Raw genomic sequence first — 21,276 nt, forward strand, 5'->3', positions numbered from 1 at the left:
AATTATTGTTATACCGTAGAGCAGCCCTCCCCAGCCTCAGGCTCACCAGATTATTCTGGCCTCCCAACTTCCATTAGCTCCATCCAGGTTGACCAATGGTCAGGAATAACAAGAACTATAGTCCGACAACCTTGGTTGTGTGGTACTGCACAGCGAGCCATTCTTTGTGGTGGCACCCCGTCATGAAACTCCCTTCCCATGGATATGCGGATAGCTGATTTCTACTACGTGGTGAAGACTTACTTGCGCTCCCAACCTTCCTGAGGTCATGTTTAGTTTAATTTCACTTTTCCCAGCCTTTAGTCCTTCTATGTTTTATACCGACTGCCAGTATGAAACTGAAATTTAATTGCATTTTTATCTGCTTTCTGTAATTCCTATGAATATGTTTTGTTCTGGTGGAACCTGTTGGGAAGTGAGGGTTGTTGTTTTCTTTTTTGGAAAAGGTGATGTAGAGGAATGCAAAATAAATAATCTGGAGGGCTGGGGAAGGCTGTCGGAGGACATGTTTGTGACAACAGAAGAAATGTAAGTGGATGTAACCCTGCAGAAATCAACAATGCAGTATAGCAATGCTTTAAGCACTGGGGAAGGGCATAGCTCATTCCCAGGTTCAAAACCCAGCAGCTCCAAGAAGAGCTGGGAATTTCTCTTGCCCAGAACCCTGGAAAGTTGCTACCAGTTAGTGGTCTGACTCAATATAAGGCAACAGCCTATGTTTGATGTGGAAAATTTGTGCTTGAATCTCCACTTGGCCATGAAGATCACCTTGTATCCCTGGGCAAATCAAATCTCAGAGGGCTGTTCTGGAGATTTAAAAGACTGGCCAGAGCTCCTTGGAGGAGGGGCAGGATACAAATGTCATGTAGAAATGAAATTAACTTTTGCAAAGGGGAACAGGCCTCTGCCAGTTAATAAGCAAGAGAGACAGAGAAATGCATCATCTGTAAGCTGCAGTGTTACCTTTGGACACTTTCCACAAGCTTTTTCCTCATCTGTTCAGCTTTGATTGCAAACAGCCACGGCTCCAGCGACTTCTCAGCCCTTGCAATGCTGTCAAAAAACCGCCGCGCTTTGCTAGCGTTGTGCGACTTGCGTTGGATCTGGATATATGCCCTCCAGAGAGGCTGGTTGCTAGGATACCTCTTCAAAGCCTCCAGCAGTGCTTCGCGGAGAGGAGCCAAAGGATAGACGCTCGTTCTCATGTGGTATCTGAGCAAATGCACATGCATCAGTGCGACAGCTTCAAGGCTGGGAGTGCAGTTCTGACCGCCAGAGCTTTCACCTTCCAGCTTCTCAAAAACCTGCCTGTATATCGACACTGCAGAATCAATCCCAAGAGTCAAATACTGGAAAAGGCTGTAACAACCAACCAAGCCAACGAGGTGGTCGGAGCCACAGATCTGTTCTTGTTTAGAGGTGGCTCTCTCGCTCAAGTAATCCTGGAGAAGATGCTCGTATGTTTTCCGAGCTCTCAAAATGTTCACGGATAATGTCTGTCCACTGTATGGCGTGTAAGGTCCTTGCTCAGCCAGCCTAGTCAATATGTGAACGGCGCGAGACTCGAGCGTTCCCTCCTGGCTCCCCAGCAACTCTGCTTCCAGTTCGGCATAAAGCAGGCCCAGATTACAAAGCTGGGGGTTCTGGATCCCAGCCGTTCCCACCGTGCTCAGAGACATATCAAAAACTTTCCTAGCATCTTCTACGTTGCCAAGCAACCACTCCAGGTAGGCGTAGAGTCGCCAAAGGGAGACATCGTTTCTGTTCTCATGGGTCTTAAGAAGGTTCTTGGCTAATTTCTTACTTCTCTTCCCTTGCCATTTCAGTTTCTTTTTGTTGCCTGTTTCCAAACACTGAATAACCTGCATGTTAATCAATAATAATAATGATGAGGCAGCCAAGAAAAAACATAACCAGGTTCATTGTTTTGCTTATTTGTAAGCAGTTCCACATAGCTGGCCTAGGGACTTTTACCCCATTTGGCAAGTAGAGGCTCCTGGGGGGGGGGGGTGGAACTGGAGCAGGAAAACAAAATTATGGGGCGGGGGTGGGGGCAGGAAAGGAAGGGTTAACCTACACAATGGCTTCGTGCTTTTGGAATGCTTTAGGGATAATTTTACCCAAATGTATTTTTCTATTAGTCCCTAGATCCTAGAATTTCATGGGGATTCTCAGCTAGCCAGGGCAACCCACGCCAGAGTGTCTGGTGTTTGTTACAGAGATGATTAATTACTTTACAAGTATATCTTGCCTTGTTCCATCACAGAACCCAAGACAGCTCCCGGATGGTCACTGAATCAGGCACTCACCGGACTCAAGACTGGCTAAGCTTCAGCCAAGGGAGAGCCTTGCTAATATTTGTACATTTGCTGTTCGTACAAGACAGTGGAAGAATTTAAAAATAAAATCACAACTTACCTTAGAGACTTCATACTGAAGCCAAAAGTTGGATAGATTAGATTTTTCTTTTCCTGAAAGCAGAGGCAGAATCATATGGAAGAAATTCTGTATGAACTCCTCCCCTTCTCTGGGGTGGCCAATATGTCTAACTCCTTGGAGCATCGAGTCCATCTGGCCAATTCTACTGACTCCGGGAAGTGACAGGTCAAAAGAAGTCAGGGGTCCTTGGCCATGCTGCCGATCCTCAAAGATGTTGTTCTCATCCATCGCTGTGTAGAGGAAGGAAGGAAGGAGGCTGCACTCACATGGCACGCCTAAGAATTGCAGAAACGAGCAGAGAAGCTGAAACTGAAGATCTGGGCTGGAAATTTGTATTAGCGATGGACCAAGGTCATCAAACAGGACCTGTCAAGCACACATAAAAATGCAGTTAGGTACGAAGGGAAGGAATTTTAGAAAGAAAACGGAATAATCCTAGAAACCATTCAAGAAGTGGAATTGAGAGGGCAAGAAAAATGCAAGCGTAAAACAAGCCTACGTTACTTGGTGCTTTACAGAGTGGAAGAAGCCAGGTCCCTGTCCCAAGGAGCTTACAATCTAAAATTTGAAAACGGGGAAAAGAACAGGAGAAGGATGTAGAAGTAGAGGCAGGGCTAAGAAGGAAAGCAATATGCCAGGAAGGAAGGACCACTGGCCTTCAAGAAGTTGCTGGATTCCAACTCCCATCAGTCCCAGTGAGCAAGACCAATGGTCAAGAGGATGGAAGGAGTTGCAACCCAGGAGAAAGCCTTTGACAATATTTCTTGGAATTTTATGAAGAAAAATCTTCAGGGGATGGGGGTTGGTCAAGGGTTTGAAAATGGTATAAGTGCAATTTACTCAGAACAAAAGGCTAAGCTAATAGTTAATAATGTGATGACAGAGGAATTTAAGATAGAGAAAGGGACACGACAAGGTTGTCCAATTTCCCCATTGCTTTTTATTTCGGTCCTGGAGGTTTTGTTAAATATGATTAGAAGGGACCTCTTGATTAAAGGTATTCAGGTCGGAGCCAAACAATACAAATTGAAAGCTTTTGCAGATGACCTAGTTTTGACGTTACAGGAGCCAGAACCTAGTACGAAAAGAGTATTAGAACTGATTCAAGAATTTGGTCATGTGGCAGGATTTAAGCTGAACAAGTCAAAAACTAAAGTTCTTGAGAAAAACTTAACACCGATTGAGAAAGAGAGGTTTCAGAAGGAGACTGGTTTAACATTAGTTAAGAAAGTAAAATATTTGGGGGTTAATATGACTGCTAAGAACTTAAACTTATTTAAAAATAACTATGAGAAATGCTGGACAGAAGTGAAAAAAGACTTAGAAATATGGTCAAATTTGAAGCTTTCCTTGTTGGGTCGAATTGCAGCTATAAAGATGAATGTATTGCCAAAAATGTTATTTTTATTTCAATCATTGCAAATTTTGGACAAGATGGACTGTTTCAAGAAGTGGCAGAGAGATATTTCTAGATTTGTCTGGCAGGGCAAGAAGCCCAGAATAAAATATAAAATAGTAACTGACGCAAAGGAAAGAGGCGGATTTGCCCTGCCAGACTTTAAACTTTACTATGAATCAGCAGCATTCTGCTGGTTGAAAGACTGGCTGCTTCTTGAGAACACAGACATTTTGGACTTAGAAGGTTTTAATAATGTTTTTGGGTGGCATGCATATTTGTGGTACGACAAGGTTAAAGCACATAAAGCATTTAAAAACCATATTGTCAGGAAAGCATTGTTTAATGTCTGGATAAGATATAAAGACTTACTTGAAAATAAAACCCCAAGGTGGTTGTCACCAATGGAAGCAAAGGCTCAGAAAAAGCTCAGTATGGAGGCCAAATGGCCGAAATATTGGGAAATATTGGAACAAGAAGGAGACAAATTGAAATTGCAGAGTTTTGAGAAATTAAAAGATAAAGTGCGAGACTGGCTTCATTATTATCAAATAAGAGAGGCCTATAATTTGGACAAAAAAATTGGCTTCCAGGTGGAAAAATCAAAATTGGAAACAGAACTGTTAGATCCCAAAACTAAGATACTTTCAAGAATGTATAACTTGCTGTTAAAATGGAATACGCAGGATGAAACGGTTAAATCTGCTATGATTAAATGGGCACAAGATGTTGGACATAACATTATGTTTGCTGACTGGGAACAGTTGTGGACCACCGGTATGAAATTTACGGCATGTAATGCCTTAAGAGAGAATATTATGAAAATGATATACAGGTGGTACATGACACCAGTCAAGCTTGCAAAAATATATCATTTGCCTGATAACAAATGTTGGAAATGTAAAGAAAATGAAGGTACATTTTTTCACCTTTGGTGGACGTGCCCAAAGATTAAGGCTTTCTGGTAAATGATCTATAATGAAATGAAAAAGGTATTTAAATATACCTTTCTGAAGAAACCAGAGGCCTTTCTTTTGGGCATAGTCGGCCAATTGGTGCCAAAGAAGGATAGAACTTTCTTCATGTATGCAACAACAGCAGCAAGAATACTTATTGCAAAGTATTGGAAGACACAAGATTTACCCACCCTGGAAGAGTGGCAGATGAAGGTGATGGACTATATGGAATTGGCGGAAATGACTGGCAGAATCCGAGACATGGGAGAAGAGTTGGTGGAAGAAGATTGGAAGAAATTTAAAGACTATTTGCAGAAACACTGTAAAATTAATGAATGTTAAAATGATGTTGGATTGAAAATAATTGGTATTAGCAACAAAGTTAATAAGAATATGCAAAAATGGATTGATAATAGATGAAAATATAGAGTTATAATATGTTAAGATGGGTAAGAGGGTAAGGATTTGTTGATTTGATTATGTAAATGGGAATACAAAAAGGGGAGGTGTGAGGAGGTCAAGGAAACAAGCTAATGAGTTTAAAGATACAAAAAATGGATTTGTTTTTAATCCTTTCTTACTTATTTGTTTTTTGCATTTTGTATTTTTATTTTTATTTTTTATTTTTTCTATTTTATGTATTTTTGTATGTTTTTTTTCCACTTTTCTCTTTTTATATGTTTTCTTGTTACTTTGTAAATTTTTGTTTTTTGTAAAATCTCAATAAATATTTTATAAAAATAAAAAAAAGAGTTGCAACCCAGCACATCCAGAGGGGCACAGGACCACTTTCTCTCCACGTTATGCTTAATTTTACAAACTTCTATCATGTCATAAAAGCATAAGAAGAGCCTATCTAGTCTATTTTCCTGTTCCAACAGTGGCCAACCAAATGCCTGTGGGAAGCCTCCAAAAAAAGCATGAGCACAACAGAACAGAACAAGCCAACAACAATGATCAAGGGGGTGGAACAACAGCCCTATGACACCCACCTGTCTCTCTGGATCTTCACAATCATCTACTGTCTCCTTCTTGGTTTTGTCCGGACGCCAAGGCAGCCAGTGCCTTCCTTCACGCGAACGTTCAACGTGAAGCCAGTTTTGCCACTTGGGTAGAGATCTATCCTTTATTTCTTCCTCCTCCTCCGCGTCTTCCTCATCTTCATCTGTCGAGAAGCCAAAAACACACCAGCAGGTTTTCAAAATCTGGCCTGTTCACTCTCATCGACTCCAGGCTTGCAAGCTGCTAAAGGGCAGCAATCCGCACAAAAAAGTTCATAAAATTCAAGTAGCCTTGCTGAATTTCTGCCAATTTCTTTAGGCCGGCGTGGCAATTTTGCAGGATGGCGGTAGCCACGTTACCATGTTGCAGCAAAGACAACAAGGAGTCTTGTGGTGCCACAAAGGCTTACAAATTCATTCTTTTATTACAATTTAAAACAGCACCATCTATGTATATGATGCTTAACAAATATATGGTATGGCAGAGATCCCCATCTATAACAGACACCAGAAAATTACAGAGACATTGTGGGGTGGGAGGACACAGAAGTATGGAGAGAAAGAGTATCTGATTATGTGAATTGCACATACTTCAGGGGGCTATGTGAGGAGGCAGCTACAAAGAAACAGCCGGGAGCATAAAGTGAGCTCCTGCTTGCTCCTCTCACAATATTAGAGCCTAGGGACCTCCAATGAAGCAGAAATGTCGAGAGATTCAGGAAAGAGAAAATAAGAAAGCACTTCTTCGCAAAGCACAAACTATAGAATTAGGTCCTAGATGCGCTGATGGCCACCAACTTGGATGCTTTTAGAATGGGCACAGATACGTTAATGGCTATCGGTGGCTCTCAGCCATGACAGCTACAGTCTGCCTCCATACTGTCAGAAGCAGCGTGACCCTGAACACCCATTTCCAAGCACTGTAAGTGGGGAGCAAACTTGCAGGCTCCCCATAAGCATCTGGTTGGCCATCATAAGAAGAGGATGCTAGACGAGATGGGCCGCTGGCCTGATCCTGCAGAGCTCTCCTTATGTTCTTACCAGGTGGGTTGATGGCAACCCAACCACCCTTTTCTTGTTGGTGCATCCAGGCCTTCCAGCCTTTTGCTCCTTTTTCTCCAATCCGAGGCTCGCCACTGTCCCAAAACGGCTCGAAGAACTCCACCTAAAGTTTGAGGATAAAGACACACACATTCTTCAGTCTGATACACAGCACGTACAACTGCAGTTATATGTGCAAAATAATCTAGAGACGTGTTTCGCTAGTTCAACTGATAAGTCAATTTTCTAAGTTTCTGGCTGACTTAAGAGCGGTGTTGCCAATTCATGGTTCCACTTTTTTTAAAAAAAATAATCACAAAATTAAATGTAAGTACTTTTTAAAAAGGGACAGGAAGGGAGCATGAGTCTACTGGAAGGCTAGTTTTTCATCCAACCTGGGCTGCCAAGTTCATGTCTACAACAAAGTTTAAAACGTGGACTTCACAGCTTTTGAAGAGCCATTTTGGAATCACCGCTGTCCATGGAGGCGCAGGTCAATTCTGTGTCCAGGGCAGCTATCTACCAGCTCCATCTGTTACCCAGGCTGAGACCCTACCTGCCCGCAGATTGTCTTACCAGAGTGGTGCATGCTCTGGTTATCTCCCGCTTGGGACTACTGCAATGCGCTCTACGTGACCCAGAAACTACAACTAATCCAGAAAGCGGCAGCTCGACTGGTGACTGGGAGTGGTTGCCGAGACCATATAACACCGGTCTTGAAAGACCTACATTGGCTCCCAGTACGTTTCCAAGCACAATTCAAAGTGTTGGTGCTGACCTTTAAAGCCCTAAATGGCCTTGGCCCAGTATACCCAAAGGAGCGTCTCCACCCCCATTGTTCCGCTTGGATACTGAGGTCCAGCTCCGAGAGTCTTCTAGTGGTTCCCTCACTGCAAGAAGCGAAGTTACAGGGAATCAGGCAGAGGGCCTTTTCAGTAGTGGTACCCACACTGTGGAATGCCCTCCCATCAGATGTCAAGGAAATAAACAACTATCTGACTTTTAGAAGACATCTGAAGGCAGCCCTGTAAAGGGGAATTTTTAATGTCTGATGTTTTACAATTTTTTATATTACAGGAAAGAAACCATTCATTCTGAGGCATACTCTGGGTTACAGCTGCACTATTTCTTCTTGCTGAAAGGAAAATACTAGTGGGTTTAACTGAAGGCTGGAGCCAACTAGTGGTGGTGGTGACTTATATGTAAACTTGCTTAGCACAAAACAGAAAAGGCGATATTTCTGTTTTTCAGTCCTAGTGGCATGGGCACACTAAACATCAACTTCAACCTAAGCTGGGAAACCAGTGATGAAATGGTAGAGATGGATCTAGTTAAAGGCAGGCATCCCTGTGACATTTCCTTTTTCGGTCTCCAGTTCGTTGCTCTAACTTGGAGAGGAACTATACTTACTACCAATATATTTTAAATTTAGCCTCGTTGGAATTCAAAACTATAAATAACAAAGCAGTCCTAATATGCACAAAAGATGTTCCAAGCTGAATTCAATTATTATGCTATTTATTGCTAAGCAAAGCCTCCCTTCTCTGTGTTCAGGGGTTGCAGATTAGGACACGGTGCCAAATCCTTGAAATTATGAGTCGCGGCCCCTTCGTGAGCTGCGAGGCCACATGCTACGGGCTGCCTGTGTCACTTGAAGACTCACTAAGCCACATGCAACTAATAGCTGTCACAGAGAATAGGTATCTCTGAACAATGAGTTACTACCCTGGGATAACAACCTCTGAACTCATTTCAACTTCTAGCTTATTCACACATTTGAAGGGTGAGTCAGAGATAGAAGCAAGCCAAAAGAGAGGTAGTCATCTCCAGCAAGATTGACAGCTTCCTAGGCAGGTCATTGATCCCATCATGATACAGGGGGGGAACACAAAACAAAGAAAATGCTGTTATTTTGGGAGGCATGGGTGTCATGGTGGCCTTTGAATAACCCAAATAGTCACGGTAAAGAGGTCAGAGCTGAAACAGCCAGGGGGTTCTTCTTTGCACTGATAGGACTAGGCCTGGACGGTGTATCAATACATCACCCAGGACCGGTATGATGGCCAGACCGTGATGGCGGCTCCACCCAACGGTATATCGCAAATGAAACCGCCACCGCTCCTGAGTCCCTCTGCCACCAAGCACTAAGGTTTGGGTTTGAAGATAGAAACCCTGGTAGTTTGGGAACTGCAGTGGTACCTCAGGTTACATACACTTCAGGTTACAGACTCCACTAGCCCAGAAATAGTACCTCAGGTTAAGAACTTTGCTTCAGGATAAGAACAGAAATCGTGCTTCAGCGGCACGGCAGCAGTGGGAGGCCCCATTACCTAAAGTGGTGGTTCGGGTTAATAACAGTTTCAGGTTAAGAACGGACCTCCAGAACGAATTAAGTACTTAACCCGAGGTACCACTGTATCTCCCATAAACCAGCTAATAATTCTTTTCTTGCAAACCTGTTTCTCTGCTTCTAAACACCTATGGACCTGTAGCATTGTAGTATTGCTGTTTTGCTATTTCCCCCCCTTTTGTCGGAAGGCAAAAGAATGGCAACCCCCCCCCCAAAAAAAACTATCATTTCCTTGATCATGCTGCGTTTCAGTCCTCATGGCCAAAAGAAGCATCTCTGCACAAAACAATCCCAGAACACTGGTGTAACATACTGACTAAAGAGACTGGGCTGTGAATCGGCATGTTCACCATTTGAATCTTGCTTTTGCCACAAACTCACTAGGTAGCTGCAGGCAAGCCGTTCTCTCTCAGGTTCAGTATCCTCATTTGCAGCATGGGAGATGATAATACTGGATTACCTTACAGGATTGTTGCAAGGGACGGCAAGGAGGCAATACACGTGAACATTGGGAAGCACCACACAAGTGTTAAGTTTTTATTATTAAAATGATTCAAGCAGGTCATGAATGTTTGTGCATTCTGCAGAGGTTTTTTTTACAGTTACAGAAACCCAGATTTATTCCTGAACTATTCTGTTTTGCTTTCTTATGTAGGAGGGAAGGAGGAGAACAAGAGGAAACAACTTGGGGGGGGAGATGGGGGGAACAAAGCAGGGCAGATGAAAAGATACAGAGCAGGGTTAGAGCGGGCAACGGAAAATACAATTGCCTCCTCTTACCTGCCGCCTTGTTGGCAGTTCCCTTACGCTATCTGGTTTCAGGAAGGTGAAGTCAATCAGGGCCTGGAACAACGATATTGCTTTCTCCGAATGCCCGGCCTGCCGGAGGAAATGGCACTGCTGAAGGAAGATGGCTGGAAGGAAAGAAAGAGAGGCAACATTTCACACAGAAGGCACCAAGAGATTTGGGTCCGCGTTCCCTTTGCCATTTTCAGCGAGTCACACAAAAGGCTGCATTACGGCAATCGCATTAAATGAGAATAAATGTTATGCCTTTTATACTCCCCGCTTGGAGGAATAAAAGGTTGGGGCCAACTGAATTCTTAATTTCATATTAAAAGTAAACCTCCCGTTAATGAGATTAACCAATCATTTAAACGCGTCTGCATTTTACCAAAATCTCAGTGTAGGCGAACGAACTGGGTGCAGGCACCCAGAGGCAGCTGGCTGGCTGCTCTTGGGAGCAAGGAAAGGGAAAGGGCCCCTGGACGCTCAAGTCCAGTCAAAAGCGACTATGGGGTGTGGCACTCATCTTGATTTAAGGCCAAGGGAGCCAGCATTTGTCCAGACAGCTTTCCGGGTCATGTGGCCAGCATGACTAAACCGCTTCTGGTGCAACAGAACACTGTGACGGAAGTCAGAGCGAACAGAAATGCCGTTTACCTTCCCACCACAGTGGTACCTATATATCTACTTGCACTGGTGTGCTTTCGAACTGCTAGGTTGGCAGGAGCTGGGACAGAGCAACGAAAGCTCACCACCATTGGGGGGAATTGAGCCGCCGACCCTCTGATTGGCAAACCCAAGAGGCTCAGTGGTTTAGACCACAGCGCCACCTGCATTCCTGCACTTGGGAGCACCAGTAGGGGTCTCCTTATGAAGGAGGAAATAGCAAGGGAAGCGTCACTAGGATAGGAGCTGAATGAAAAACAGGGAAGAACATGGCAGGAGTGCGTAAATGCATTTCATGAGGAAGAGGTTTTAAATTGTTGTTTTTTTTAATGAAAATATATTGTGGCCTTAAAAGCTGGATAACTACTCAGCTTACGCATGAGGAACAGAAAAGGAAGCAACTGGCAATGGAGGGACTGAACTAAAATGCTATTCATCTCTGGATAGGAGGCAGGATGAATTAAAGCTTAGGGATGTAGAAAGCTGCCTTATACAGACCGTGGGCCTACCTAGCTCAACACTGTCTATTTTGACTGGCAGCAGCAATCCAGGGTTTCCGACAGGTGTCTTGAACCAGGGATCCAATGCACAGGCTCTGCACTGTGCTATGCCAACAGGTAACTGCACTCCATAAACTAAACTCTTAAGAACGTCTGGATGCTGAAGGCCCTCTCTGAGCGCACAGACGGATCTAAAATGACCAGGTTCCACAATTGTTTGACGAGTTCCGTCGTGGCAAGCAGTGCAACGAGCCGAACGCTAGGGGGCAGAGGCCTTCAGCATATCTTGGTTCGCAGACATTGCCAGCGCTGATCAGAGACTGTCATCTGAAGCTGGCTTTATCCAACAGGATCTTCATAACAGGGCTAGACATTTGATATAGCCATAAATGACTGACAATTGTGTAATTTCCTTAATAAGTAAATGGGACCCTGTCAAGTCAAATCTAGTCGGAGTTAGCAGTGTGGTTAAGAAGGAGCATTCAGAAATCCTCAACCCAACGACGATCCTTCCCCACAGCGGCATTATTTTTTACAGCCGTGTCAAAACTAATTGGCTCCGCTGCTTGCAAACACTGCAGCGTTTAGCACCACCGCAGACCCTGGTGGTGCAGCAATAAAATTGCTGGCGTGTTTGCAAAGCTAAGCAGGGTCTGGTCTGGTTTCAAATTGGATGGGACACCACCGCGTGTTTAGATTCCTGCATTGGAGGGGTTGGACTGAATGACCCTCGGGATCCCTTCCAACTCTATAATTCTATGATTCTAAGGTAAACAGGAGGAAGGTTGGAGCCCAAGAGGGTTGTGTGAGTGCATACAGAAGCATAAAGATAAGATACATTCATTGTTCCACCCATTTTTGCTTCTGGCCTCACTGTCATGTGACCTTGGATTGGAAAAGATTCGCTGCCTCTGCTCTGTGCGGAGGGAAATCCCACAATAGAGATGCCATCACAGAGAAGGCTCTCTCTCTCTTTGTCACGTAATGTACCTCTCACAACAGTATTTGCTTTAGCAGGTCGCTGAAGAATATCACCGTCTCCACGTCAAAAAGAGGGGAAGTGAGTAGTGGTCTTTAAGAGAAAACAGACGGGCAAGGCAAGAGATGGGAACCAGGCAGAGGGCCTCCTCAGTAGTGGCACCCACCCTGTGGAACACCTTCCCATCAGATGTCAAGGAAATAAACAACTATCTAACTTTTAGAAGACATCTGAAGGCAACCTTGTATCGGAAAGTAATTAACGTCTAATGTTTTACAATTTTTATGTGCTGTAAGCTGCCCAGAGTGGCTGGAGAAACCCAGCCAGATGGACGGGGTATAAATAATAAAATTGTTGTTGTTGTTATGGTGCTCTCACCTAGCATGGCTTCTTCTGTGTGCGGCAGGGCTGGATGAGACACCATGCTGCCATCATGCACCGCCGACAAAGTACTCAGGCATTTCCCGTACAGACTGTGAACTTTCGAAACGGCAAAGGTGCTGAACTGACTCTGGCAGAACAGGAGATATTTCTGCCACAGGGCTGGGTTGTTTGGATGCAAGAACACCAATTTCTGCCATTCTTTGATTACAGCTGACGGCTCCCAAAACTCCGTGCAAAGCTTGAGCCTGGCCAGTTTCAGGTCGGCGTTGTTTGGGTTGCTCTCAATAGCTCTTTCCAGAATGGCCAACTTCTTCTCCAAGACAAGCTTGAGGGACACCTTCCTAGTTTCCCGTTCTCCCTCGCTGATGGCATAGCAGCTGGGGCCTCTCATGACTTCATCCTTTCAAAAAAAAGTAAAATAAAAGGAGTGGTAGAAAGCAAACTGGCAGCTACTTTGCACAGCAAGAAATCTCCGCCAAAAGCCTCTGTTGCAGTTCGGATGGGAGAAAGGGCTTAAAGGGGACTCAAGTGTCCCATAAAAGCAGGATGGAGTCTGTGTTATGTACTCCCCTTAGGCATGTGGTTGGGCACTGTGAGGACAAGGTACTGGACCTAACTTAGAATCACAGAATTGTAGAGTTGGAAGGGACCCTGACGATCACCTAGTCCAACGGCTCAGGACCTCAACACCAAAGGACCACCTTTTTCCATATGAACCTACCCGGACCCTGAGATCATCTTCTGAGGCCCTCCTTCGTGTGCCGTCTCCTCGAGAGATCCGGAGGGTAGCAACACAAGAACAGGACTTCTCTGCAGTGGCTTCCTGTCTGTGGAATGCTCTCCCCAGGGAAGTTCTCCTGGCGCCTTCATTATACACCTTTAGATGCCAGGCAAAAATGTTCCTTTTCAACCAGGCCTTTGGTTGATCTGATTGACATCCTATGCCCTTTTAAAATGTGGTTGGGGGAGATACAGTCATACCTTGGGTTGAATGTGCTTCGGGATGAGCGCGTTCAAGTTGCGCTCCGCGACAACCTGGAAGTAACGGAGCACATTACTTCCGGGTTTCGCCGCATACGCAGGCGCACAAAATGACGTCACACACATGCACAGAAGCGGCAAAAAGCGACGCGTGCGTGTGCAGACGTGCCATTGCTAGTTACATTTGCTTCTAGATGTGAACAGGGCTCTGGAACGGATCCCATTCGCATCTAGGGGTACCACTGTATAGGGTTGTTGTTTTTATTTTTCTTGTGTGTTTTGTGGTTTTGTATCTTGATTTTACTCTGTGAGCTACCCTGAGACCCCCAGGTACAGGGTGGTATATAAATTCAATAAATAAATAACAACAACAACAACAACCACCCCCACAATGCAGGAACATACAGTGATGGAATCTGCAACCTTGGCATTATAAGCACCATGTTCTAACCAACTTTTGAGTTAAATTTTGTTGAACACCAGTTTTTTGTCTTCATCCATAGGGTCAAAAATAACATCACGCTACTACAAATATTCCATCTGCACCAAATTTTCAGCTTGGCAGACGGAACGATCACCCCTCCCTTCCCCCTGCTGTTCTCCTGACACCCGCTCATCTGCCCAGAGCCAACTGGAGGGCCATGCAGCGGGTGGCCTTGTTGCACAACTGGAAGTCCTTGTTCGGGGCTTCTGCCGATGGGGCACATTGGGTGAATCCCAGTGTCTTTAGAAAATCATACTGCAACTTTACATTTTAAAGAGACACATACCTGAAAAGAAACAAAATCCATCCATGCTTTGATATCTCCAGGGTCCTCTCTGACCTTCCTGTTATAGTCCTCCACTTTGGCCAGGAGGCGGGAGTCCCCATTCTCAGAGCTCTCTTGCGCTTCCTGCGGCTTTTGTGAATCGTGCTGAGGGGGCCCCTTCCCTTGCAGCCACAATGTGGTCCCTGGATCATAAATCCCAAGAGGATTCGCCCAGCTTGTGGCCAGAACATCAGCTGAGTCCTGCTCCGAAATGGGTATCCAAGCAGTTGGGCCAGAGATAGAGCCTTGACTTTTTGTGCTGACGGGAATGCCATCCGCATTCAACAGCTTCCGGCCACCTTTGGAAAAGTAACGCTCAGGCTGCTTATGGGGGTGCTTTTTCTCTGCTGAGGAACTCTCCCAGGCAATATGTTGCCTCCTTGGATCAACGCCAAGACAGAAGTTGCTTCTTCTCCTGTATCTTTAAAAGAAATAGTGGAAACTGTGAGTCTTTTCCAAAGGGCAAAGGAGGAAGGGGACAAGCATTTCTCAGCCAACCCCCCAGATCATGGTATCACCACAGGCTTCAAAACTTTTTTCCTGAACTGGGCAAATACAGTGTTACTTAGCACTTGCTTCATTAAGTGTTTGGAATAGCAGTCTATAGATACTGCTTACTTCGCAGCCCCCAGACACACAGCATGATCCGAGAATATTAACTCAAAGTCCCACCGAGTTCAAGGACGCTGACGACCAAATTAGTGCATCTTGGGATTGCAGTCTCAGAGGTCAGAGCTGAGACCTTGCGCTTATTTTTGCCAGAGGCCAGTTCCTGAACCTTTCTGAGCGCCTTATGTGCCTCATTAAAAAGTTATGGGTGAAGAGACTGAGGTCTGAGAATGCAAAAAAAAAAAAAAAAAGCAACCTGAGAGGCATCTGTGTTTGTTTTTTAAAATTATGTTTGGAACAGAACAAATGAGCAAGAGTGTACTTCAGAGAATCTCAACTAAAAATGTTTCTAAGGTAATTATTACAAATGGGCACCACAGCCTAGGCTGATCTGTCTTGCCAATGGAGATCTGTCCCAGATCATTAAGATTCCAGATGTATCGGGCTCCGATCATGCACCCTGCTCCCTTGCCGGCTCTAACAAGCCAGACTCTATCTGTGCTGCAGGGGAGGAAGACAGACGTCAAGACAAGGATAGAAACAGGGGAAAGCTGCAACTGACCACTCTTGCGATGAATCAGGAGTTTTCAACGTACAGAGCAAGATCTCTGGGCAACTAAGCAAACGTGTATACTTGCAATGATAAATGGCATATGACTAACTCTTCCAGGCTAGGACCAGGGAGAAAGAACAGTTTAAGCTCACTGAACTCAACGAACCCTATGTTGCCACAATCATCGGATGCAATCCCATCAGGCTGTTGGATCTGCCCATAGCTGTCAACTTTCCCCTTTTCTTGCGAGGAATCCTATTTGGAATAAGGGAATTTCCCTTTAAAAAAGGGAAACGTTGACAGCTATGGATCTGCCACCGTGGGAACTTCAGGAATTAAAATGGGACTCAGATGGTGAATAGTGAATGCAGCTCGTTGAGTGCAAGTATGACATTTGGGAGCAAATTTCTTTCCACTTGCCAGCTGGATACAAAGCATCCTTGTAGCACGCATTAAAAATTATGAGAGATTCTCGAGGGATCGAGCTACGTACAGGAAGAGTTGCCTATTAAAAGCCACATTTTATTTTAACGGTAAAAAAAGCGATCAGCAGTTTATCTTGGGTTTTTCCTTTGTTGCAGCTGATCACAACACCAATGTAACAAAATGTTTTCTCCTCTATAAATAGAACAAACAAGTACAGAGACAGCACAGCCAATTAGGTACGGAATCATGAGCGCAAAGCAAGTTCGCAAATCCTAATCTCCTACTCTTTAAATACCGAAGCAATTTTGCTTCACAATGTAGAGCAAGCAGAAGACAAGACCCTGCGACCTAAAAGGGCACCAGCAAAATGGTGTTTCTAGCACAGAGCCCCTGAGCAAGGACTCCACGCAGACTGTACGCATGCAGCTACACACAGAAAAATATGGATCGGGCCCAAAGATGTCCTCTTGCCACATATTCAGTTTTTTTATTTATTTATCAAAAACCGTTACTGCTATCAGACTTCATACCTGTAAATTTCATTACCTTGCAATGTTCCCTCGATACAGAGACTTATACTGCCAGTTGGCAGGATCTGGTTTCTTATCTGTTCTGAATACTTCTGCTGTCACACCTTGAACATCATCTAACCAGATGGAGTGAATGCTCACATTTGAAGCTTTGTCTCCTAAACTGCAAAGGGGGGGAAAGGAGGGGGGAGAGAAAGATTTAAGATTTCTAGTTTCCATAATATATTCCAAAACATCCTAGGAAAGCCAGCATGCCACTGTGAATGAAAAATTTAGCTTTCATTTACAGTCCCAAAGCCAATTTCGGGAATCATGGATGGTGGTTAAGCCCTAATTTTCTCCCTAATTTTCAAATGGGCATACAAGTTTAAGTTTGCCTTCTTAATTTTTTCTTTTGGAGCATTGCGCTATTGGGCTGGGAGCAGAGCTAACTTTCCTTAACTGTTATTTTAATATGCCTGGGCAAACAGGAAGGTGTTCACCTGGCGCTGAAAAACTTCCCATGTCACCACGAGGTGAGCCTCCTTAGTGAGAGTATTCCGCAGTCAGTTTAATTATTTATTATTTCATAAAATGTATGCGCTGCATGACAGTTTTTTACAGCAAGATAAAACAATAAAATTAGAACCAAGAATAACAATGATTTAATTCCTTCAAAAAGTTAAAGCAACAACAAACTAAAAACAAATTAAAACTCGGATCACCTTTCTAAACATCTGGTTTATAAATCACAGGGTTCCTGAAGCAGGGGTTGTCATTCTCAACCAAGGAAATGAGTTTGGTGTTGGCATATATTGGAGATGGGGAACCTTTGAACTTGCAGATGTTGTTAGACTACAGTTCTTATCATACCTGACCGATTAACATGCTGGTGGCGGGTTATGAGACTCTAACAATTGGGGTCGGGGCACAGGTTCCCCATTCCCATCCCTGTTATACAGAACAAAGAAATGATCATGGCACATATAAATTCAGAAATAAAGGGTACTTACGTACTTCAGTTCTGCTTCTTTTTCATTATTTCTATCATCTTTCACATCATCAGCATCTGATTCCGATTCACTTGTTCCCTGATGCTTTCTACTTCTCTTTTTTACTTTCTTGTGTTCTCGCTGTTTTTTCTTTTTCTTTCTTTTCTTGGCTGGTTTTTGGACACTTTCGCTGACTTCACTTTCTCCCAATGTCTCTAAGCTGGAGGTTGTTCTGTTTATAAAATGTACAAAAATCTAAGAACAAAAACCGCACTGTTGATAATATTCACAATCCAATACTTCAAACTATGCAAAAACATAACGAGCTGGCGGGGAATGCTAGAAAAACTTCTTTTAAAAAAAATAATGGATGAAATACATGCATAAACTTATGACAAGGTTAAAATTCACCAAGGTTTCAAAAACCATATTGTTAGGAAAGCACTATATAATGTTTGGATTCGGTATAAAGATTTGTTGGAAAACAAAACCCCTAGGTGGTTGTCACCAATGGAAGCTAAGGAAGTGAAAAAACTTAATATGGAATCTAAATGGCCAAAATATTGGGAAATTATAGAACAAGAGGAGGGAAAAGTGAAATTGCAGAGCTATGAGAAATTGAAGTCTAAAGTAAGAGACTGGCTTCATTATTACCAGATAAATGAAGTTTTCAAACAGGACAGGAAAATTGGCTTCCAGGTGGAGAGATCAAAATTAGAAACAGAACTCTTGGAACCCAATACTAAGAATTTGTCAAGAATGTATAACTTGCTGTTGAAATGGAATACACAGGATGAGATGGTTAAATCAGCTATGATTAAATGGGCACAAGACATTGGTCATGACATTGTGTTTGCTGACTGGGAGCAGTTGTGGACTACCGGTGTAAAGTTTGCGGCATGTAATGCCTTAAGAGAGAACATTATGAAAATGATTTGTGGGTGGTGCATGACCCCAGTCAAGCTTGCAAAAATCTATCATACGCCCAATAATAAATGCTGGAAATGTAATGAAACTGAAGGTACTTTCTACCACCTTTGGTGGACGTGCCCAAGGATTAAGGTCTTCTGGGAAATGATCTATAATGAAATTAAGAAGGTACTTAAGTGTACCTTTCATAAGAAACCAGAGGCCTTTCTCCTGGGCATGGTGGGCCAATTGGTGTCAAGGAAAGATAGGACGTTCTTTATGTATGCTACAACAGCAGCAAGAGTTCTTTTAGCAAAGTATTGGAAGACACAAGAACTACCCACGCTGGAAGAGTGGCAGACGAAGGTGATAGACTATATGGGACTAGCTGAGATGACTGGCAGAATCCGCGACCAAGGGAAAGAGACGGTGGAAGAAGATTGGAAGAAATTTAAAGTTTATCTTAAGAACTGTTGTAAAATTAATGAGTGCTAAAATGTCATGGGTAATGAAAAACAGAATGGCAGTGACAAATAATTGGGTAAGAGAAAAAGGATTAAAGAAAGTGAATTATAAGTAATTGAAATTAGGGGTTGCTGGAAAAGTTTAAAACAGGGATGCAGAAAAGGGAGGTATGGGGAAGTCGTTGAAATAAGGTTTAAGAAAAAGAGGTTATGAAATTATACGTGTTTATATGTTTGTTTGTTTATGTGTTGTCAGTTGTATTGTGTTTTAATATATGTTGGAAAATCAATAAAAATTTATTTTAAAAAAAAAAGAAATACATGCATAAACTTAAAATACTAAAGAGATATTAATCAAAAAGTTAATTTATTCCAGGGCATTTAAAAAGACATCATTTGTAGCTAGTGTGTTGTTGAAGGGCAAAAGCTACACAACGGGCAGCTTCGTTTATTTATTCATAGGGTGCTCTTCAGCTAAAACATTTCAGAAACAGCTAACAAAAGATTTTTAAAATATAAGAACGATATAAAACATAGCCATGAGTTTTAAAAAAACAAACCAAAAGGGCTAGATTAAAGCAATATGGAATTCCATACCTTTAAAGGCCTGGGAAATTACCGTATTTTTCGTCCCATAGGACGCTCCGTCCCATAGGACGCACCTAGTTTTTTGGGGGGGAAATAAAGGAAAAAAATTCATTTTTTCCAAAACCAGGTCGGGGAAACCGAACCAGGTCAAGGAACAGCGGGATGGCGGCGCTGCGCCTCCCTGCTGTCCCCCGAGCTTGTGGGGCTGGCCGATGTCTGCACGGGGCACTCTGCTTCAGTGCGCCTCTCGCGCCGGGTGGCAGGCTGCTACCCGCAGCATGGGGAGCCCTGCGGGGAACTCCTGCAGGGCTCCCCACGCTGCGGATGTCTGCCCGACGCGAGGGGCGCTCTGCTTCAGGGCGCCCCTCGCGCCGGGCGGCAGGCTGCTATCCGCAGCCTAGACAGCCCTGCGGGAACTCCTGCAGGGCTGCCTAGGCTGCGGATGTGTTCCCGAACCGCCGGGCGCTCTGCTTTCAGCGCGCCCGGCGCTCCGGGAAGCAGGCTACGCACCGACCCCTCTCGCTCTCCAAGCTTCAGTGAAAGCCTGCATTCGCCCCATAGGACGCACCCAGATTTCCCCTTCATTTTGGGAGGGGGAAAAGTGCGTCCTATAGGGCGAAAAATACGGTAAGACACCAAAAAATTATCAGGCTCATAGCCAGGTGAGCCTCCTTGGGAAAAGAATTCCACATGATAAGCTGAGACATCAGCAGGTGAATGGGAACCCATGAAGGAAATGACTGTGAGGAGGATCTGAAAAACCAGACAAGTGCGTGCAGGAGAGAGCAGTCCTTAAGGTAATCTGAACCCAGGCTGTACAGGACTTGCATTATTCCTCCTAACATTTCCCCCCCCCCAAAAAAAATGAAAACAGAGCAGAGAATGTTGCTGGGTAGGGGCTCCTTGCCTTACCTATGCCGGCCTTTTTTTTCATCCAACAACAACAACATCCTCATCCACAGGGAAAAGGTACAGGGGAGTTAAGTAGCTGGGAGGTGATTTTGAGCAGAAAAACAGCTGAGAGGAGAAAGACTGAACAGCCCCCTCCTTTGCACCTGAGTTCAGTTTCTCACAGCTACTTTCCGATTATCATAAGGAAGAATCACAGAACTGTCCCCTCCAGGCAGCTGAGCCAAAGCCATCACCTTTTCTAACACAGCTTGATTACTGGGAAGAATCCAGTAAGTTTTTGCTATACTGAAAAGAGCATTACATCAATGGTAGCAGAGCATCTTAGTGGTCGTGACAGGATGATTCTTGAATCGTTGTGAAATTCAACAGCCACAGAAATTAAGTATGAACCATTGTTCCCAGTGGCCTAAACCCATGTTTCATCTATCAAGACAATCACTTACTATTTATAAAATAAGTATTAACCTAAACGTAATGGCTGTGATCTAAAGAGCCACATGCAGTGGGGAATGTATGTGCTTGTATACCAAGGTTTTTCAGAGTTCCCTTTTCCTAATACCCTTTCCCTGTATTCTCAAACGCTCTTTCCTGAAAGCAAAGGACATCCCAAGCAGTGTAAATCTTAATTTGCTTCAGGTAGATAGCATTTTAAACATGGTGGGTGGACATCAAAGTACCACCAAATTCTAGGTGCAGTGGGGTTCAGCAGGACAGAACTCAAAATAAACTTTGCATCAAGGAACTGGCAGACTAGCCTAAACATATTTAGGCATGGCTAAACCCATCTAAGGTTTAGGTGCAGTCAACTGTATAAGAGCAAGCTATACGTTTATCAAAAAGATTTCTAGACAAGAATGTTATTTTTTATGGCAATTAATTAGTGGCGGTATGGTTTCAAACTGGATGGAGGCCCCCTTGTTGAGATTCCTGCATTGCAGGGGGTTGAACTAGATGACCGCCAGGGTCCCTTCTAACGCTACAATTCTATGATTCTAATACACCAACCCTGTAATGATAATGCTGAAC

At 43.8% G+C, this 21,276-nt stretch overlaps 1 protein-coding gene across 1 annotated transcript in view; it reads right to left on the reverse strand.

Moving 5' to 3' along the window:
* NRDE2 (NRDE-2, necessary for RNA interference, domain containing) overlaps positions 1 to 21,276 on the reverse strand; it is a 31,367-nt gene that overhangs the window by 3,033 nt on the left and 7,058 nt on the right. Inside the window, exons 3-11 of the mRNA XM_083611771.1 lie at positions 17,403 to 17,609; positions 16,423 to 16,569; positions 14,250 to 14,709; positions 12,493 to 12,898; positions 9,964 to 10,097; positions 6,834 to 6,957; positions 5,784 to 5,956; positions 2,419 to 2,805; positions 964 to 1,862 (exon numbers count right to left, since the gene is read on the reverse strand). Coding sequence (XP_083467897.1) covers positions 964 to 1,862; positions 2,419 to 2,805; positions 5,784 to 5,956; positions 6,834 to 6,957; positions 9,964 to 10,097; positions 12,493 to 12,898; positions 14,250 to 14,709; positions 16,423 to 16,569; positions 17,403 to 17,609 — 2,937 coding nt within the window. The remainder of the gene's footprint in view (positions 1 to 963; positions 1,863 to 2,418; positions 2,806 to 5,783; positions 5,957 to 6,833; positions 6,958 to 9,963; positions 10,098 to 12,492; positions 12,899 to 14,249; positions 14,710 to 16,422; positions 16,570 to 17,402; positions 17,610 to 21,276) is intronic.

Source organism: Podarcis filfolensis (assembly GCF_964270895.1).
Source record: "Podarcis filfolensis genome assembly, chromosome: 1".
Taxonomy (NCBI): Eukaryota; Metazoa; Chordata; class Lepidosauria; order Squamata; family Lacertidae; genus Podarcis; species Podarcis filfolensis.